Source organism: Phyllobates terribilis, unplaced genomic scaffold, assembly GCF_046119375.1.
Source record: "Phyllobates terribilis strain yellow unplaced genomic scaffold, ASM4611937v1 Scaffold_9__5_contigs__length_417890890, whole genome shotgun sequence".
NCBI classification, from domain to species: domain Eukaryota; kingdom Metazoa; phylum Chordata; class Amphibia; order Anura; family Dendrobatidae; genus Phyllobates; species Phyllobates terribilis.
Genome location: NW_027362769.1, coordinates 342,181,283 through 342,202,715, shown reverse-complemented (window position 1 = coordinate 342,202,715; position 21,433 = coordinate 342,181,283). Strand labels below are relative to the sequence as shown.

Sequence of the window (21,433 nt, the reverse complement as noted above, 5' to 3'; positions counted from 1 at the left end):
CTGTGGAGCATTTTCCTGCCTTCTCCCTCTGGTCACCCAACTGCCTCTTTCTGTCTGTTTCAGTGCTGCTGATTTCTCCCCCTCAGCTCTGCTGGCCTCGCTCTCCATGTCAGCTTCCCTGGTCGGGTCGGTGACTTCGTCATTAACCACCTCATCTTCCATTAACTTCATCATCCACCACTTCGTCTTCCACCCCAGCACCCTGGTACTCCTGACTTTGTGACTTAACAACAGCTAGGCTTAAAGAAACCAAAAAAGTTGAACAACAAATTCACAAATACAAAACAAGCAATAAAAAAAAATTTAATCAAGGGAAAAAGTTGTACAGAATACATAGTGAAACCAATTCCATAAAAAATAAATATGAAATATAACCCTGATTTATATACTCTTCATTAGTGTTGAGCGAGTATGTTCTGTTAACCCTTTCGGCGAGTATGCTCGGGCCGAGCGCCGAGTAGTTACAGCTGCTCGGTGTTATGTTTGAATCGCTCCCGTGTGCATGATTTGCGACTGTTTGACAGCTTTAGTACATGTGAGGAATGTGTAAGAAAAAGACATTCCTTACATGTACTAAAGCTGTCAAACAGTCGCAAATCATGCACATGGGAGCGATTCAAACATAACACCGAGCAGCTGTAACTACTCGGCCCGAGTATACTCGCCGAAAGGGTTAACAGAACATACTCGCTCAACACTACTCTTCATCCATATATACAGAGAGGAAAAATCAGTATCAAATCTGCACTAAAATCACAAATATATTACACTAGTTCTCTCTAGTGGTTAAAAGATGTTAATAACATATAATTATTGTGCAAAGTTGCAATTTTAGTCCACAAGGCATATAAAGTGCTATGTATTGTGCAGAAATGTATACCTAGTAGATAGAGCATATATAAAGTGCTGTTCAATATTTGTGCAAGATTATATAGGTTTATAAAGCATACAAAATGCTATTTATTGTGCAGGAGTATATTCCTACTGAACAAGGCACACCTAAATGTTATCCATAAGATTGCTGCCTCCCATATAAGCATATATAAATAATTACTTTCTAAATGAATAAGGTGAACCTTAGAAGCTTCTAAAGGTTATAGATAGATGGACACATAACATACAGGGCATATACAATGAAAAAGGTTTACCACTATTCCCTCATTTTTAACATTAAGACTTAGCGGCAACTGTGTATTGTTATGCTCATGCCTGGACTGACTGGCGTGAGCGTGGTTAGTGATCCCACTGGGCCATGAACCGAGGAGTGCCTGGAGGGGTGTGACTAGGGGCCTCGCCAGATCTGAGCACGAACACATGGCTGCTTAATCGACTCCGTCATCTGAGAAGGGATGTGGGAGGTGGCCCACGTGCTACTCCAGGTCAGACCCTGGTCACAGCTGTTGACCCACACCGGAAATGAAGGAACAGGCAGGTATGGCTGGTATGCAGACAGGTGTGTACTGGCAGGCAAGGCTGGTATGCAGACAGGTGGGTACTGGCTGGCACCGCTGGTATGCAGACAGGCGGGTACTGGCAGGTAGGAAAGAAACTAGATAGGGACCAATACAGACTGGGATACAAAAACAAACCGCAGGTGCATAGGACAAGCAAAGCAGAGCAAAACCACAGGTGCGGAGGGCAAGCAGAGCAGAGCGAAACTGCAGGTGTGGAGAACAAGCAGAGCAGAGTGAAACCGCAGGTGTAGAGGACAAGCAGAGCGAAACCGCAGGTGCGGAGGACAAGCAGAGCAGAGTGAAACTGCAGGTGCGGGGGACAAGCAGAGCAGAGTGAAACCGCAGGTGAGGAGGACAAGCAGGGCAGAACAGAGCAGAGTGAAACCGCAGGTGCGGAGGACAAGCAGGGCAGAACAGAGCAGAGCAAAACCGCAGGTGCGGAGGACAAGTGAGGCAGAACAAAGAAGAGCGAAACCACAGGTGCGGAGGACAAGTGAGCCAGAGGGAAACCGCAGGTGCAGAGGACAAGCGAGGCAGAACAGAGCAGAGCGAAACCGCAGGTGCGGAGGACAAGCATGGCAGAACAGAGCAGAGCAGATCCACAGAGCAGAAGGTGCAGGTAGACAAGACAGGGCTCTGTTCACATGGAACAGACTGGGAAACACAGGAAGATAGTTAGAACACAGGAGGTAGATACGGAGACAGGGAAAAGGGACAGGCAGAACCAGATACTCACAAGGTACTTACAATGAAGTAGCGTGTGGACACAAAACTCAAACAGAAGTACAGAGACAACGAGTTTGAGTTAGGTGCAGGTTCAGACACTGCAGGAAAAGGGAAAGTACGGACATAGAGACAAACAGGTAACGGGCTAGGACATAGTTCAGACAGGAACTGAACCTAGAACAAGATACAGGAATGAGCCTTGGAACTCAGCCCCCAAGGTGGCGGAAACAGAGTAGAAGACACAAATACAGGTAACGGGCCTGGGTATACAGCCCCCAGGGTGGCAGGAACAGACTAGAAGTCACAGATACAGTTAACAGGCCTGGGTATACAGCCCCCAGGGTGGCAGAAACAAACAAGATACAGGACAAGACCTGGCAACTCAGTTGCACAGAACACACTGAAAGAAAGTGTTGCTTAGGCACCGCCTACTGGGTGGAGGGGGTTGAAGTATCAGGTGACTCACAGCAATAGGCTGGGGACGCATTAGGAGTGCGCACACTGTAACTTTAAGAATCAGGCAGTAACCGTGCCGCCGCTCTAATCAATCAGACAAGTGACATGCACACAGCAAGTACTGGAGCAAAGTGTGCAGCCTGGACGGATAGGTAAGTTGGCGGTCTTGCATGGTGGGAGATGGTAAGCCATGCCAACACGCCGCCAGGGATGTTACATGTATCATCATCTTTCTCCTAAAACAAAAATGTACCATTCCCCACAGTCATGTTCTTGTGGCCGTGGCTGCTCTAAGTTTTGTGCATCACTAAACAGCATATCCTCCTGTCCCTCTTGGAGCATGCTGGTTGAGAGGCCACAACCATAAAATAATGTTTTAAAGAGCTCCTCGGAGTGTCCTAGTGTGGGATCAGGGATCCATGGTAAGGAAGAAGGATCAGAGTGAGGATAAAGTGATCCAGACTCGTGCGGAAGACTGGGTTGGTGCTGCTAACCCTGCTGGAACCATTATCTGCTATCCAGCCAACCACCTGTTTGCACTGCTCTGGCTTCAGAAGTGGTGTACTGTGCCTCCCTGAAAAGTGGGACAGGAACCTATGTGTCATGGATGGGCATGTTTCTTGTGCTCCAGCAACAGGTGTAGTCGCACCTGCCTCACGTCTTCAGCATCTGCATGTACTATCATCAGCACTTCCACTTCCCTGTCTCTAAATGCACACTTTACGCAAGAGCAAGGTCTCTTGAAACCAAGTTTATTTTTAATAAAAGAAAAAATTGGTCACCTCCAGCAATCAAAGCAGTTTTCGGGAGTTTAATATCACCGTAATGTAACAAAGCACGCAAAAGTGTACGGATGACAATCAAATTCAATCCAGAAAAATGTTTCAATGCATTTAGTCCGGATCTCAATCCAATTGAAAATCTTTGGTGGAAGTTGAAGAAAATGGTCCATGACAAGGCTCCATCCTTCAAAGCTGATCTGGCAACAGCAATCAGAGAAAGTTAGAGCCAGATTTATGAAGAGTACTGTTAAGTCCATGCCTCAGAGACTGCAAGCTGTTATTAAAGCCAGAGGTGGTGCAACAAAATTCTAGTGGTGTATTGGAGTGTTCTTCTGTGTGTTTGTTTTTCATGATTCCATAATTTTTTCCTCAGAATTGAGTGATTCCATAATTTTTTTCCCTCTGCTTGGTCTGAAGAAAATTACTGATACTGAGTACCACATTTTTAATCTTGATTTCTTTTAGTGTTTATTAAAGCCATAAAGTTGCCATTTGAAATGACTTTAGTTTTGTGCCATGTCTGTGATCTGCTTTTTTTCATCAACATTAAACAACTGAATGAACATCCTCCGAGCCCGGTGATTCCATAATTTTTGCCAGGGGTTATATATGAAACTGAAATGTACCACAAACCATGTAATACTGTATGGGTGATAAATTTATCCCAGCAAAATTTTTAAACACTTTTTTGGAGTGTTAGATATTACAGAAATGTACCCCAGACCACGTAATACTGTATGGCCGAGAAATGTAACCCTACAAAATTTTTAAATGCTTTTTTTCAGTTTTAGAGATCACAAAAATGTACCTAGACCACATAATACTGTATGGCTGAGAAATGTTACCCTACAGAATTTTTAAACGCTTTTTCTTAGTTTTATATATCACAGAAATGTACTCAGACCACTTAATACTGTATGGCTGAAAAATGTAACCCTACAAAATTTTTAAACGCCTTTTTTCAGTTTTATAGATCACAGAAATGTACACAAACCATGCAATAATGTATGGCTGAGAAATGTAACTCTAAAAATGTTTCACTTTTTTTCAGTTTTAGAGATCACAAAAATGTACCCAGAGCACATAATACCATTTATCTGAGAAATGTAACCCTACAAAATATTTAAACACTTTCTTTTTCAGTTTTATAGATCACAGAAATGTACCCAGATCACGTACAGATCACGTAATACTACATGGCTGAGAAATGTAACCCTACAAAATTTTTAAACGCTTTTTTTCAGTTTCAGAGATCACAAAAATGTACCCCTGACCACGTAATACTGTATATCTGAGAAATGTAACCCTACAAAATTTTTAAATGCTTTTAATCAGTTTTATGGATCACAGAAATGTACCCCACACTATGGAATAGTGTATGGGTAAGAAATTTAACCCAGGACCAATTTTTCAATGATTTTTAGGAGTGTTGTATACCGTATTTTTCGGACTATAGGACGTACCTGACCATAAGACGCACCAAGGTTTTAGAGGAGGAAAATAGAAAAAGAAAATTTAAGCAAAAAATGTGGTCACGATGCACTGTTAAGGGGGAGGGAGTCTGCTGCTGACACTGGTATAGGGGTAATGTCCCCCTATTATACATGGCCCCCATCTCCATCCTGGTATGCATGGTACCCCTCCATTCTGATATGCTTGGCATCCCTCCATCCTGGTATGCATGACACCCCTCCATCCTGGTGTGCATGGCACCCCTCATCCTTATCCTGGTATGCATAGCACCCCTCATCCCTATCCTGGTATGCATAGCACAGCAATCCCCATTCCCCATCCTGATATGCACAGCACCCCTCATCCCTTTCCTGGTATGCATGGCACCCCTGATCACTATCCTGGTATGTATGGCACCCCTAATCCCTATCGTATTAGGCATGGCACCCCTAATCCTTATCCTAGTATGCATGGCTCCCCTCATCCCTTTCCTGGTATGCATGGCACCCCTCATCCCTTTCTTGGTATCCATGGCACCCCCGATCCCTTTCCTGGTATGTATGGCACCCCTAATCCCCATCCTGTTATGCATGGCACCCCAGTCCCTTTCCTGGTATGCATGGCACTTCTCATCCTCAATCCTGGTATGCATGACACCCCTCATCCCTGTCCTGGTATGCATGGCACCCCCAATCCCTATCCTGGTATGCATGGCACCCCTCATACCTATCCTGGTATGCATGGCACCCCTCATCCCTATCCTGGTATGCATGGCACCCCTCATCCCTATCCTGGTATGTATGGCACCCCTAATCCCTATACTGGTATGCATAGCACCCTTAATCCCTATCCTGGTATGCATGGCACCACTAATACCCTATCCTGGTATGCATGACATCCCTCATCCTTATCCTGGTATACATGGCCCCCTGATCATTATCCTGGTACGTATGCCCCCCTCATCCATATACTGGTATGTATGATCCCCCTCATCCTTATCCTCATATGCATGGCACCCATCATCCTTATCCTGGTGTGCATGACCCTCTCATCCGTATACTGGTATGTATGATCCCCCTCATCCGTATTCTGGTGTGTATTGCCCCTTCATCCTTATCCTGATATGTATGGCCCCCTCATCCATATACTGGTATGTATGATCCCTCTCATCCTTATCCTGATATGCATGGCACCCCTCATCCTTATCCTGGTGTGCATGGCCCCCTCATCCGTATACTGGTATGTATGATCCCCCTCATCCGTATACTGGTATGTATGGCCCCCTCATCCTTATACTGGTATGTATGACCCCCTCATCCTTATCCTGGTATGTATGCCCCCTCATCCTTATCCTGGTATGTATGACCCCTTCATCCGTATATTGGTATGTACGATCCCCTCATCTATATACTAGTATGTATGGCCCCCTCATCCTGGTATGTATGGCTCCCTCATCCTTATCCTGGTATATATGCTCCCCTCTTCCTTATCCTGGTATGCATGGTCCCACTAATCCCCATCACACTGCACATAAAAAAATAAACACTCCTACTCACCCTCCTTCTCTCTCCTCCAGCACTGCGTCCTGTCTGCCCACACTGATCTCTCCATGTGAGCCGCACATGGCATCACTTCCATGCGTGGCTCACAAGGAGAGATCAGCTTCCAGAAGTCAAAGCTCCCCTGTGTGCGCGGGGAGCAGTGACTTCATGTTCCTTAACAGCCGACATACAGTGTATCCGCAGCACGGCTCCTGCTGCGGCTAGGCGATCGCGTGTGCCTGCTATTAAATGGCATGAATATTCACCCACTCCCCATGCCCATGTGCATGGAGAGTGGTTGAATATTCATGCTCTTTAACAGCGGGCACACGCAATTGCCCGGCAGTGGGGAGCAGTGAATGTTCATTTTCTTTAGCAGCGGGGACAGTGTAGGCTGCAGCAGGCGGCTGGACACAGGCCTGGACAAGCACTCTCTCCCTCCAATACGAACTGTCACATAGCTGTGCAATGGCGTCAGTATGCCGAGCCGGGCGGTACCTGTTCTTTTATAATCCCTGATGATGTCAGACGGCCAGCCAATCACAGTAATGACACTACCAAGCTGGCTACGACATTACAGTGACTCACAGGCAATCCCTGCAAGCTTATTGGCTGCTGACAGGTGCCAAACATGCGGGGCAGGGAATTCAAGTTTGAAATCGAGCACTGCCCAATGCTCGCCAAGTAACGAGCACATCCAAGCACCCAGATACTCAAGTGATATCCGAGTATCACCGATCACGTTCGCTCATCCCTAGGCACTTTGTAAAGATAAAATCATGATAAAAAATATGAAGGCAATGTTTACCAACTGTGACCCTCAGCAGCAAAAATATCATGAATTTAGGGAATCTCATAATTTTCTGAAACTGAAGATGCATACCATAACCAGCCCTGTTAGGAGTCATCAAGGGGAGGTGTGTGGGTATAATTTAGGAGATAATAAAAGGGAAATGCCAAATTTTGAACCTGCTCGGTTCCTGGAGTTGCAGTTAACTGCAGTTCTGTCCCTTTTCTTTCTGAAGTACAACCCTCCATAAATATGAAGCAGTGATGTCAGGTTTGGTAAGTCTTTTGTTCATCCTTTTATTTTTATGTAATTGCATATGCTGTATTGTTTTGTCCCCTTTGTAAAATCTTTGGTATATTTATCTTTCGGGATTAAGTATACATTTTAATAGTTCTGTTCCTTTTGTTCAGGAAACCACACTCCTGAAAGCCATATGCTACCTCTCATGTGTCCAATTGGCCTATAAACGATTGGTGGTGGCAGCGAGTAGTTAGTTTTGTTATTGTGGAGCTAGCAATGATTGTACCAGAGGTATATACACATATTCCATGAATTGGAATCAGAGGTCTATATGCATTACACTCACTGTTAGTTCTCCAATAACAAGCTGAGTCTGAAGGTCACTGATGCATTAAAGTGCCTGTATTTGCCTGTCTGAGTTTGGCACCAAACTATGTGCGCGTGCATTCTCCCACCATAATCCTTGTGGTGGGCCTGAGCTCAGGACTTATCGACCTGTGTCTGGTAGCTATGTCGTTGCAGAGATAAGACCGCCTGGACGACTGCTGTTTGCCCAAGGGATGACAAGTTTCTAACCGGTGTGTGATACTACATCTGACTTGCTGGAGGGTCCTCTGGGTGCGTCACGGATATGGGATCCTGGGGATTTCGTCTCTGCAGATAGTGCTTGACAGAGATGTCACACATCCTCCTTCTTCCAACTCTCACCTCGCTCTCTTAAGATGGCCACCGAATCAACATCTTCCTGTCAGACATTTCCTCCCAATTGCACTTCACAACAGCAGAACAGAGTCCATTTAACAAAACACAAGTCTCTGCCAACAGAATAGCCATTTGTATTTCTCCTCACAGAACTGGGGTAACTCCCTCTGAATATAAATCCTGTACAAACCAGTTTAAGGCAGAATCATCGAGCAGTTACGGGGAAACAGTAACCTCCTTTGGCCGGTGATTAGTACTGCAGGCAGCATATTGTCAAATGTGCGTTACTAATGAAATAGAACAGCAGCTGCAAATTACATGCAAACAGTTAATGGTAGGTGACGGTCAGCGGCATATTCCCTATCACCTCACAAGTACACAAAAAGGAGTATGGATATAATAGAGAGTCTATTACTTTCTAATGTATCAGCACTCCGTTCTGTGTGCTCACTTGGGCAGGAGCTTTGCGTTCCAGCCTCCCGCTCTGCACATTTCTTTGCCAACTTTTCAATGATTTGTGAGGATCTCAGGACCGTAACCATCCACCAATCTACAGGCATGAAAAGTACCTGCAAAATGTAAAAAGATCATAAAAGTTTAGTTACTTGACGATTTGTTGTCCACGAATTTTTCACTTTCTCAGATGTTAACCATTAGAATGTACTTGTGTAGCCTCTAACAGAAAAAGTTCAGAAAACTGCCATTAGCAGTAGACATTCCACCTATGCAGAAGGCGGGGACCCTGCAACCAATGAAGACCTCCGCCATCTATACAAATGATACTTCCCACAGCTACTAAGAACTGCTAAAAATGTTTTTTGCAAAGTGTCGTGAGATAGAACCCAAAAATACCCTGATCCCAACAATGAACATTATAAAAGAGGATGCTGACCCCAAATAATCTGTTGCAGTGATCAGTTGACCAGAGCAGATTTGGCTTTTCTGATCCATGGTGAAAGTCGAACAACAATGCCCAACTTTACTAATGCTCATGTGCCTCAACAGACATAAATCTCTACAGCCATTGTAATAATTGGTAGAAATCCTCCCCAGGACACTGGAAACTGTTATAGCACAAGGAGAGACAATCGATTCCATCATATAATATTGGGAAAAGCTAATGCATTAAATGATCAACGCTCTTGGAAATGGTATTGGAGATACTTTTGGCCATACATTAAATGCTATGGTATTTTAATGAATCCATTTTTCTTTTCCTATCATTTCATTAAAATAAAGAGGCACTGACTTAGGAAATTAACACAGTGAAAACCATGATAGCAGTACATCTCCTGCAACATGACAAGTCTACAGCTCTTCAAGAGGTTCTTGACTAGTGTTGAGCCACCCCCGTAGTGTTCGAGTTCGGTTCGTCGAACACCCGTGTGTTCGCCGAACTGTTCGTCGAACTGTTCGTCGAACACCTTCGAACACCGTTAAAACCAATGGCAGGCAAACGAAAACACATAGAAACACATAGAAAACACCTTCAAAGGTGTCCAAAAGCTGACAAACTGCTCAGAAGACACAACTAACACATGGAAAAGTGACAAGTACATATAGTCATGCGAAAAGAAAAGAGGTGGAGGAGTAAAAGGAGGGGGAGACACAGATATAGGCATGTCATGCCCTTCTAAAATCCAAAAAGTGAGAAGCCGACACATTCAGTCCGCTCCTGCCCGTGCCACCTCCGTGTCGCCGGGTTTGTGCCAGAGCCGCTGTGAACCCTGACGGCCAGCCCCCCTCTCCCAATACTGGTGCCTGTCCGCTGGTGGGTCGAGAGAGCCCCCCTGTGGTGGATGCAGCTCTAAGCTTTTTAATTTAAATTGTCCCTCTAATTTGAATGAATACACTTTAAATCCATTTACAAGGATCTATTGGAGGGCAAGTCTCATGCCAGCAGCCGCGTAATTCCAGCTCCAGTAGCGTCCACTAAAGCTGCTGCAGTTAAAAAGCTTTTATAAGGATCGAGCTCGGCTGTCCACCGCAAGGCATCCTAGTGCCAGTCCCAGCCCCTATGCCTTGGGGTGCCTCCTGATGCTCTTCACTGAGTATCCCGTGGTCCCGAAGCATTTCCTTTGAAAAAATTAAGTGTCCAAACTACAGGTGGTGTAGCTTGCTTAACAGCCGGGATAATCCGCTGACTAGCAGACACTGCTACTAGGCACAAAGTATTTCCTGGGCTAGATGCAGTTAAAAATTTGTAAGTAGATACTCTCGTTGGATGCTGAGAAAGCATTCCATAGAGTCTCCTGGCACGCCATATATGATTCTCTTAAAAAGCTTGGGGTAGGGGTCTAGGGGACCCTTTTATAGCCAAAATCACGGCCCTGTATCACAATACGTCACCTAGGCTGAAGATAAATGGAACTGTAGCACCGAGGGCTCGGTTGCTACAGACGTATTGCACCTCACCCAGAGGTGTGATATCTTACTCTCAGATAAGGATGGAGTGTGGATCAGGACCCGACACCTGCATGCATTACACCACATTGCCGTGGGGCAGGGCGACCAATATGCCCCTGAGATGGGCACGACAGTCCCTGTCCTTGGCTGGAGTGGGGGGAGGGAACACTGAGGAAGGAGAACCCTGCAGTGCAGGAGCAGGGAGGAAGCAGTTCCTGGGTGCATTGAGAAGGGAGTATAAAAGGTGGGCACCATCTTAGTTCAGTGCAGAGAAGTCTGAGCAGAAGTGGCAGGGAGCAGGGGCTCTGCATGAGCTCTGCTCCGGAGGCGGGCCTAGTAACAGAGGCCCAGGCCTGCAAGAGGGAGAAGGAAGGAAGAGGAGCGGAGAAGGCTCCAGGAACGAGGAATGAAGGGATCCCAGGGGTGCGGACGGGCGAGTCGCCACCGCACGCCCGAATCCACCTGCGTGGAGGGGTCAGGCCAAAGGGGGAGACCGGTCCCCGAACTAGTGGAGGCAGGAAACGACCGTCAGCTAGAAACCGGAGGCTCTGACATTTTATGTGGCGCAGCCCCTTGCTCCACCCGCTAGGAAGGCACCACATATGGTCAGGGAAACTGGCGCCAAGTTTACCAAGAGGAGGCCCGAGGCAGCCGGACAGAAGTGTTGGTAAGAAAGGCCAGACAAAGGACACACAAAGGGGGTCCTGTGAAGCGCTCCAAAGTTATCTGGGAGTTGTCTGAGCCCCTCACCTGGTGAGCACAGTACGACGTGGGCAGCCGTTACCTGCAGACGTGGTCTGGATAATAAGAACTGTGAGTAAAGGCCCTGAACTGCATCACTGACTCCGTGTCGTTACTGCTGCTGCCCTGCACCATCACCCTCATCCTCCGCATACACTGCCCTGAGGCTATACTCCTCCCGTGGGGAGTTATGCTACGCTCTGCTGCACCCACAACACCAGCCTTAGCGGTCTGCCCTGTAGCGGCGGTTCACTCTGACCGCAATCCACGGGTGGCGTAGTCGGACATTTAAACATCAAAACCACATAAATAGTTCCGCCACTGGTTTGACCGCCCTGAGCCACGGAACCGGATCGCCGCCACGAAGACTACAACCACCAGCATCCACCAAAAAGGGTCCGGCTCCGGGTGTCCCAAGGCCCAGGGGGTGCGTCAGAACATTTTCATCACCTTTCACAATCACCAATGGGACAAGGCAGGGATGTGCTCTGTCCCCTCTCTTATACATCCTAGTGACGGAGCACCTGCTCTCATCAATTCGCCATAACCCCAATATTAGGTGGATTGAGGTGGGAGGCACCGAGTACAAGTGCTCTCTATTTGCTGATGATGTCCTAGTATATATCACTCAATCACATATATCCATCCCTGCTGTTATGGCTGAAATAGATCACTTTGTTACATGGTAAAATTTTAAAATCAATGCAGCGAAGTCTGAGGCCCTCGATGTCTCCCTCCCTAAATCCATATAGGATTCCATCCAGTCCAACTTTCCCTTTGCCTGGCCCTCACAGGGTATCAAATACTTAGGAATTCCTATTCATAGAGACCTCTCCCATCTATGTTATCTTAATTTTGGGCCCTTTATTGAACAATTCCATACAGACCACGGTTGGCAAGTTAGAACTGTAAGATTCACTACGTGAACCACTGGTGTTTTGTGGAAAAGCACATGTACACCGCGTTCCAAATTATTATGCAAAAAGTGTTTAGGAGTGATAAGGGAAGAATTTGTTTGTTTGTCAGTTAAACTCATTGATGGTGATGTGTGTCAGGGCTCTTTATATCACTGTAAGCAATTGCAGACACCTGTGCTAATTAGTTTGGCAGGTGTGTCCAATGAAAGGCAAGACTACTTAAGAAGGCTCTCTCACATTATTAAGCAGCCTACATTTTCTGCCAAAATGGGAAAGAAAAAGGATGTGTCGGCTGCTGAGAAGCAACAAATTGTGGAGTGTTTAGGTCAAGGCATGACTACAATCAACATTGTGCGATGATCAGGATGAAGTGTCTTGGCAATCAAGAAGTATGTAGCTGATTCACAGTACACACGTGTGCGTGCTGATAAGGGCAAATTGAGGACTCTTTCCTACAGGCAATTACGTCAGGTTGAAAGAGCAGCGGCAAAAAAGCCTTGTCATAGCAGCAGACAAGTTTTTGAAGCTGCTTGTGCCTCCAACGTCCCCCGAACAACAAGATGCAGGGTCCTTCAGAGGTTTGCAGCTGTGCATACGCCATCCTGTCGACCTCCTCTATCCACTTCACACAAGCAGAAACGGCTCCAGTGGGCCAAACATTACATGAAGACTGATTTCAAAACTGTTTTGTTCACGGATGAGTGCCGTGCAGCGCTCGATGGTCCAGATGAATGGAGTGGAGGATGGCTGGTTGATGGACACCCCACGCAAACACGGCTACAGCGCCAACAAGGAGGAGGTGGAGTAATGTTTTGGGCTGGAATCATGGGGAGAGAGATTGTCGGCCCCTTTAGGATCCCTGAAGGCGCTAAAGATGAACTCCATAATGTATGTGGATTTTCTCAAACAGCACTTCCTGCCATGGTTCAAGAAGAAGAACCGTGTATTTCACAGCAAGATCATTTTTCTGCATGATAATGCACCATCTCATGCTGCACATAAAACATCTGCATCTCTGGCTGATATGGGCATAAAAGGGGACAAACTTATGGTGTGACCCCCATGCTCCCCTGACCTGTACCCCATTCAGAACCTTTGGAGCATCATTAAAAGGAGTGTCTATGATGGCGGGAGGCAGTTCACATCTAAGCAACAGCTCTGGGAGGGTATTCTGTCCTCATGCAAAACAATTGAAGCAGAAACCATCCAAAACCTGACAAATTCAATGGACGAGAGAGTTCAGAAGCTCCTTTCGAACAAGGGGTCCTATGTGAAAATGTAACATCACCTAGAATAAAGTTTTGAGTTGAAAACTGTTTGATTTCAGTTTCTAACAACCTGCTAATGCTTATAATTTCAAAAATGACCATTTTTTTGGTCTTTATTAAAATGAAAAGGTTGATCGAAAAGTTTGGGGGATCTAAGAGTGTGGCAACCCAGTAGTCATGATTACTTCGAATTCTGACAATATGAGGGTCATGCTGCAGGTAGTGCAGCAAGAAGGCACTTATGTGTCTTGCGCATCTCGGAGCCCCAAAATTATTTTCCGGGCTAGATGCAGCTAAAAATTATTTTTAATTTTAAATCTGGTGAAGCTTATTATAGATGGCCTAATAGGATCAGTGCTGCACACTGCTACAAAGCCCAAATTATTTTCCAGTCAAGATACAGATAAACATGATTAGTAATTTGAAAGCTTAAAACGGTTGGTAGGGTGATTTTAACCAATCATCAAGCTTTTACTCTCCCCAGGATGACACAGGGGTAGAAAAGTCGTTTCGGATCCATGATTTGTTCATCTTTATGAACGTGAGTCTGTCTACATTATCAGTGGAGAGCCGCGTGCGCTTATCTGTCAGCACACCACCAGCAGCGCTGAACACACGTTCAGACAGAACGCTGGCTGCGGGGCATGACAAGATCTCCAAGGCGTAAGTGGCTAGCTCCGGCCATTTATCCAGATTGGAAGCCCAAAAAGAGCAAGGGTCCAGTGACACAGTCGTGGCTTCAATGTTTACTTGGAGATACTCCTGTACCATCGTCTCTAGGCGTTGACTATGTGTCAGACTTCTTGTCTCCTGTGGCCTTGCAAAGGATGGGCTAAAAAAGTGGTGAAATGATTCTGCAAAATTGATGTTACCAGCAGATACTGTGGTTCTGTTACGGTTTGAGTGCTGAACACTTGACGGTCCCACGGTTGGCAAGTTGGAACTGTGAGATTCACTACGTGCACCACTGGTGTTTTGTGGAAAAGCACATGTAAGATTCTGCAACAGTCTCTGCTGATACTCCTGCATGCGTGCATCCCTTTCTATGGCAGGAATAATTTCTGCAAATTTACTTTTGTACCGGGGATCTAACAGTGTGGCAACCCAGTAGTCAGGATTATTTCTAATTCTCACAATTCGAGGGTCATGTTGCAGGTAGTGCAGCAAGAAGGTACTCATGTGTGTTGCGCATCCAGGAGCACCAAGTCCCTGTTGTGTTGGTGGCGAGGTAGCAATCATGCTTCCTTCCTCTGTCCTCTCCCCCCAACCTCGCACAACAGAAATGTGATCAAGGTCTCCCTCATCTGATGAGTCTTCCATCAGTTCGTCCTCCACTTCTTCCTGGGCTCCTGCACCTTCCTCACTAGTTTGGCTGCTACCATGCGCCCTGGTAAAATCATCTCCCCCACCCTCACATGCCTGCCGCCTTGGTGCTGCCGACCGTCTGGACCTTGCAGATGTTAGCCCTTCCGCATACAACTCCTCCTCCTCTACTTCCTCCACCTCCTCTTGTGCCACCACCTGACTCCGAATTCTGTTTAACATGTGCTCCAGCATGTAAATCACCGGAATAGTCATGCTGATAATGGCATCGTCAGCACTAAACATCTTCGTCGCCATTTCAAAACTGTGCAGAAGGGTGCATAGGTCCCTGATCTGAGACCACTCCTCCAGCGTGATTTGCCCCACCTCTGAATCTCGTTGGCCCAGGCTATACGTCAGAACGTATTGCACCAGGGCTTGTCGGTGCTGCCACAGTCGCTGCAACATGTGCAGAGTTGAATTCCACCGGGTAGGCACATCGCATTTTAGCCGGTGAAGTGGCAGGCCCAACGACTTCTGTAGAGATGTAAGTCGCTGAGCTGCGGGATGCGAACGGCGGAAGTGAGCACACAGCGACCGTGCCCTCTGCAGAAGGCCATCTAGTCTGGGATAGTGGGCTAAAAATTGCTGGACAACCAGGTTCAACACGTGAGCCATACAAGGCACGTGTGTGACATTGCCCCGGCAAAGGGCCGCACCCAGGTTTGCAGCATTGTCGCACACGGCCTTCCCTGGTTTCAGGTCCAGTGGAGACAACCATTCATGAAATTGGTTCTCCAGAGCTGACCACAACTCCTCAGCTGTGTGACTCACATTTCCCAGACATTTCAATGTAAAAACCGCCTGATGACGTTGAGCCCTACTGCCAGCATAGTAAGGAGGTGTGCAGGATCCCTTCTGCGCAGTTAGAAAGCTTGTGGCATGACCAGACAGCCTTTGGGTGCAGGTGGAAGACCGAGAGGAGGTTGAGGCAGAAGCAGTGGAGGAAAAATGACATAAAGAGGATTGACGCACAACTCGTGGGGACGGCAAGACTTGGACAGCAGCCCCTTGTCCTGCTGTCACCATAGTTACCCAGTGCCCAGTCAGCGACATGTAACGCCCCTGTCCATGCCTACTCGTCCAAGTGTCTGTGGTGAAATGCACCCTGTCACACACAGAGTTTCTCAAAGAAGCGGTGATGTTGTGTGCGACATGCTGGTGGAGCGCAGGCACACCTTTCTTTGAGAAGTAGTGCCGACTGGGCATCTGGTACTGGGGCACTGCGACGGACATAAGGTCTCGAAAATCCTCTGTGTCCACCAGGCGGAAAGGCAGCATTTCTGTAGCCAAGAGCTTGCAGATGGTGAAATTCAACCTCTTAGCTTTCTCATGGCTAGGAGGAAATGGTCTTTTACTTGTCCACATCTGAGGGACCGAGGGCTGGCTATTGTGCTTAGACGGGGTTGATAAGGGTGTCCCCGGCAAACTGCCGGTCTGTGAGGAAGATGCAGGCGGACATGTTAGGTTGCCTTGATCCAAAGGTGGTGCTATCGATGTCGGACAGCGCTCAAGACCAGCTGGTGTTACCACCTCCAAAGAAAATGATGACCTGCCAATCACGCTGGCTGTTGCGGGTAAAGAGGTGGCAGGTCTGCGCCCCAAAACAGGTGTGACTGCTGTCCCCCCAGTCACAGAGGATGAAGAGGCCGCGGATGCACAAGATATGGCAGACGGTGGTTGGCCCGGCCGGCTAGACCGCATTGTAGCACACTGAGCTTCCCACTGCAACTTATGCTTCATGTCCATGTGCCGGTTCATGCATGAAGTACTCAAACTATGTATTTTTTGGCCTCTACTTAGCTTTTGCTGACAAATGTTACAGATAACACGAGTTGGGTCATCTTTATCGATCTGAAAAAATGCCCAGGCTATGCAAGGCTTAGCACCCATGCGACCTGAAGAGCCACCACGACTTGTGGTGAGAGGCAGAGTTGTGTTTGAGGATGCAGTTGTTGACGTGCTTCCAGGAAGGCGCAACCTGACCTCGTCGTCACTAGCATCTTCCTCCACCTCCTCTGCTGACCTCATCTCTTGGCTGACTGTGGGTTGACAGTAAGTGGGATCTCCGACCTCATCATCATCACCCTGTGCGTTATCACACCCGTCGTCCTCAGAGCCAACCTGTTCCTGCCCTGACAAAAAACTAAAGTTGTCGCTCCAATCAGGTATTTGAGTCTTATCATTGTCTTCCTCATTGTCTCCACCAACAGGAGTTACAGTTTGGAATGAGGGTCTACATTATGGTCAGAACCTTCTGCGTCTGGTCCTGGATCTGACTCATAAAGATTCTGGGCATCAGTGCAGATCATTTCCTCGTCTGGATTCACAGAAGCGCTGGAGTCGACCTCTGATTCCCAGGCTATAGTATGAGTAAACAGCTCTGCAGACTCAACCATCTGTTCTACCTCATACTCAGACGGGCAGCTGGAGATTTGGGAGCTGTGAGGAAGCAAGTGCGATTTGGGTGACACCTTTGAGGACTGGAGTATTTGTGATGTTGAAGTTGATGTGGAGGAGAGCCCACTTAAAGGAGCGCTTGATATCCGTTGAAGCACCTGCTGTTTTTGTGCCTCATCTGAAATTTGTAGCGATTGGCGTGGCCGTAAGAAAGGGATCTTATCACATTGTCCGCTAAAAAAAGTAGACATTTTAGTTTGGCTGGAAGATGGTCTTTCTTCTGCACCTACCCCACGGACACAACCTTTTTTCCCGTTCCCAACACGCCTATTCCCCTTTCCACCAGCAGCAGGCCTTTTTCCACTCATTTTGGTGGTTAACTAATTCACAACTCTGGAGTTGTTTGCACAAAAAAACAATGGATGGTAACCGAGCAGAGCTGAGTGGCCAAACTGTGGTATTAGGCCAAAACTATTGGCTGGGTTAGATGCAGAAAAAAATTATTTTTAATTTGCAACCTGATGGAGGTCAGTATAGATGGACTAATAGACCAAGTCCCACACACCGCTAGAAGCCCAAATATTTTTTCAGAGCTAGATGCAGAAAAAAATTATTTTTAATTTGCAACCTGATGGAGGTCAGTATAGATGGACTAATAGACCAAGTCCCACACACCGCTAGAAGCCCAAATATTTTTTCAGAGCTAGATGCAGAAAAAAATTATTTTTAATTTGCAACCTGATGGAGGTCAGTATAGATGGACTAATAGACCAAGTCCCACACACCGCTAGAAGCCCAAATATTTTTTCAGAGCTAGATGCAGAAAAAAATTATATTCAATTTGCAACCTGATGGAGGTCAGTATAGATGGACTAATAGACCAAGTCCCACACACTGCTAGAAGCCCAAATATTTTTTCAGAGCTAGATGCAGAAAAAAATTATTTTTAATTTGCAACCTGATGGAGGTCAGTATAGATGGACTAATAGACCAAGTCCCACACACCGCTAGAAGCCCAAATATTTTTTCAGAGCTAGATGCAGAAATTTTTTTTATTCAATTTGCAACCTGATGGAGGTCAGTATAGATGGACTAATAGACCAAGTCCCACACACTGCTAGAAGCCCAAATATTTTTTCAGAGCTAGATGCAGAAAAAAATTATTTTTAATTTGCAACCTGATGGAGGTCAGTATAGATGGACTAATAGACCAAGTCCCACACACTGCTAGAAGCCCAAATATTTTTTCAGAGCTAGATGCAGAAAAAAATTATTTTTAATTTGCAACCTGATGGAGGGCAGTATAGATGGACTAATAGACCAAGTCCCACACACTGCTAGAAGCCCAAATATTTTTTCAGAGCTAGATGCAGAAAAAAATTATTTTTAATTTGCAACCTGATGGAGGTCAGTATAGATGGACTAATAGACCAAGTCCCACACACCGCTAGAAGCCCAAATATTTTTTCAGAGCTAGATGCAGAAAATTTTTTTATTCAATTTGCAACCTGATGGAGGTCAGTATAGATGGACTAATAGACCAAGTCCCACACACTGCTAGAAGCCCAAATATTTTTTCAGAGCTAGATGCAGAAAAAAATTATTTTTAATTTGCAACCTGATGGAGGTCAGTATAGATGGACTAATAGACCAAGTCCCACACACTGCTAGAAGCCCAAATATTTTTTCAGAGCTAGATGCAGAAAAAAATTATTTTTAATTTGCAACCTGATGGAGGTCAGTATAGATGGACTAATAGACCAAGTCCCACACACTGCTAGAAGCCCAAATATTTTTTCAGAGCTAGATGTAGAAAAAAATTATTTTTAATTTGCAACCTGATGGAGGTCAGTATAGATGGACTAATAGACCAAGTCCCACACACCGCTAGAAGCCCAAATATTTTTTCAGAGCTAGATGCAGAAAATTTTTTTATTCAATTTGCAACCTGATGGAGGTCAGTATAGATGGACTAATAGAATGATGCTATGCCCAAAAGATTTTACTTCACTAGGTGCAGTAAAAAAATTGGTATTCTATACACAGGTGGTATATCTTGCAACACAGATAGGCTACTCCACTGACTAACACACTCTGCAATAGGCCAAAAAAGATTAGCTTTGCTAGATTCAGCCAAATGCTGTGAAAAAAACTTGCACAGCACTGGCACAGACCTGCCTGGCAAAAACTGATAGGAACTGATGTAACCTAGTCCTGAAAAGGACTCCAATTACAATTAGTCTTTACTCCCACAATCTATCTATTTAAGAGCACAGACCTGCCTGATAAAAGTCGTAGGAAATGCTGTAACCTAGTCCTTAAAAGGACTGCAATCACAACTATTCCCTACTCCCAAGCTATCTGTATATTTGTGCGAAAATTGGCTTGAAATTAACAAGGTATAGCGCACACAGCAGCAGCGGTGCCGTCTAACACGCAGCTGCAGCAGTGAGAAAATGGTGGCGACGGGGAAAATGGCTTGGTCTTATAGGGCAAGGACATGTGACATACACTGCCAATCACACATGCCCTTGCTTGTGTGAAAAAAAGCACTTCGCTCCGTGTGTGCGCTGCTGATAGGCTGACAGATTGCACCTCCCCACTGCAAATGCGGGAAAGAGAAAAAAAAATGGAGATCTTCATTGTTCCTGCAGAGATCCATCCCCTGCCCCTCCCCCCGCCCCGCTGTACACTCAAACTGCGTATTAACATTAATTTTCATCATTACTGAGAAAAAATCCAGTTATGATTTTGGTGCACGAACAGTTATCGAACATAACCTCGAACAGCCGAATTTTTCTCAAATTGTTCGTGTTCGCCGACCGGCTCGAACACCGCCCAAAACAGCTCGAATTTGAGATTGGCGAACAGTTCGAGTAGAACAACGCTCATCTCTATTCTTGACTTTGCACAATTCCTATTTTATTAGATGGTCCATTAACAATAGGATGATCACAAAGTGTCCACCTGCGGACAGCTCCAGGGATCAGATATTATTCCAGGGAAATCTGACAGTAGGTATTCAATCTCTCTTGCCACTGCAGGGGAAATGAAGCATTACACAGTGCTCATTTATATCAAGGGTTTCTATATAATACAGTAAAAGACAAGACCTGCAGACATTTAATGCCCACCATGAATCTATTAATACCTGTCTCATTCAGCAACCACCCCCAATTCATTTGCACCCAGCTAAATACTGTTGAACCCTCCTTGACTATACAAATAGTACATTATTCTACCTGCATCAGAGATTCGTGGGGCCTTTCCAGGTCCACCAGGTGGAGATTTCCAATGACAGGCAGAGGGATAGGTCCAGTGGGCATCTTTGCTGTGCGCTTCTTAATTCCATTTATCCAATAGATGAAAAGTGCAATGAAAATTGAAAAGTATACCAACACATCGGCTCTAGACAAAAAGTAGGCAATAAAAGCCATAGCGAAGTACTGCTAAGAGTCCGTTCTGATTGTGTTGCTGTCCTTATATTTATACACATGGGCTTATTTTTTCCTACATGTGATAATATTTACAAGGGCACAAATAACCTATAATAAACTGATTGGCCCATTGCCAATTACCTTGGTCAGACAATCTTGACTTAGATTGCACAATCTTGTTATTACATACATAGCATTATGCATTTCATCCAAATAAATGTTGGCCAATGTGTATTATAATGTGATGGTGCGCAGTAGAATAAAGGAATATAATTTGCAATCTTTTATCTTATCTGTTCTGCAGTTGTACCAGTGCCATGGGGTAAAGTTCACATACTAATGTTTGGGGACACAAATGAATCTATTTGAAGTTATACAGTATAAGGATGAATTTTACATCCATTATGATCTTTTGCATTTTGTGTATTAAAGATTTTAATAAATTACCAATGTAATAAGATAAATAGAATTTCGTGGGGAAGAAGTTGAAAAGATTATCCATTTTTGGACATGTCTGACAATTATATCTATGGGAGCCTAGAAGTTACAACTAGAGATGAGTGAATGTTTCAATATTCGGTTCATATTACAATTGTCGAATTTGCAATATTCGCCGATTTATTCGTCGAACATTGGCCGAACATTGCCGAATGCCATTGAATTCAATGGGGGGCAAAAACAAAAGTATACTGTAAGATGGCTGCCAGACATGTCCTTGAGGGGAGATATATGTCGCTGAGGTTGGCAGCTTCAGTGATG

At 45.6% G+C, this 21,433-nt stretch overlaps 1 protein-coding gene across 1 annotated transcript in view; it reads right to left on the bottom strand.

Annotated features, from left to right (window-relative positions):
* The window catches only part of LOC141162202 (cytochrome P450 2K1-like), a 200,761-nt gene extending 180,016 nt beyond the window's left edge, over positions 1–20,745 (bottom strand). Inside the window, exon 1 of the mRNA XM_073648050.1 lies at positions 20,480–20,745. Within this exon, the coding sequence (XP_073504151.1) occupies positions 20,480–20,674 (195 nt within the window). The 5' untranslated portion in view covers positions 20,675–20,745. The remainder of the gene's footprint in view (positions 1–20,479) is intronic.
* Between the last annotated feature and the right edge of the window lie 688 nt (positions 20,746–21,433).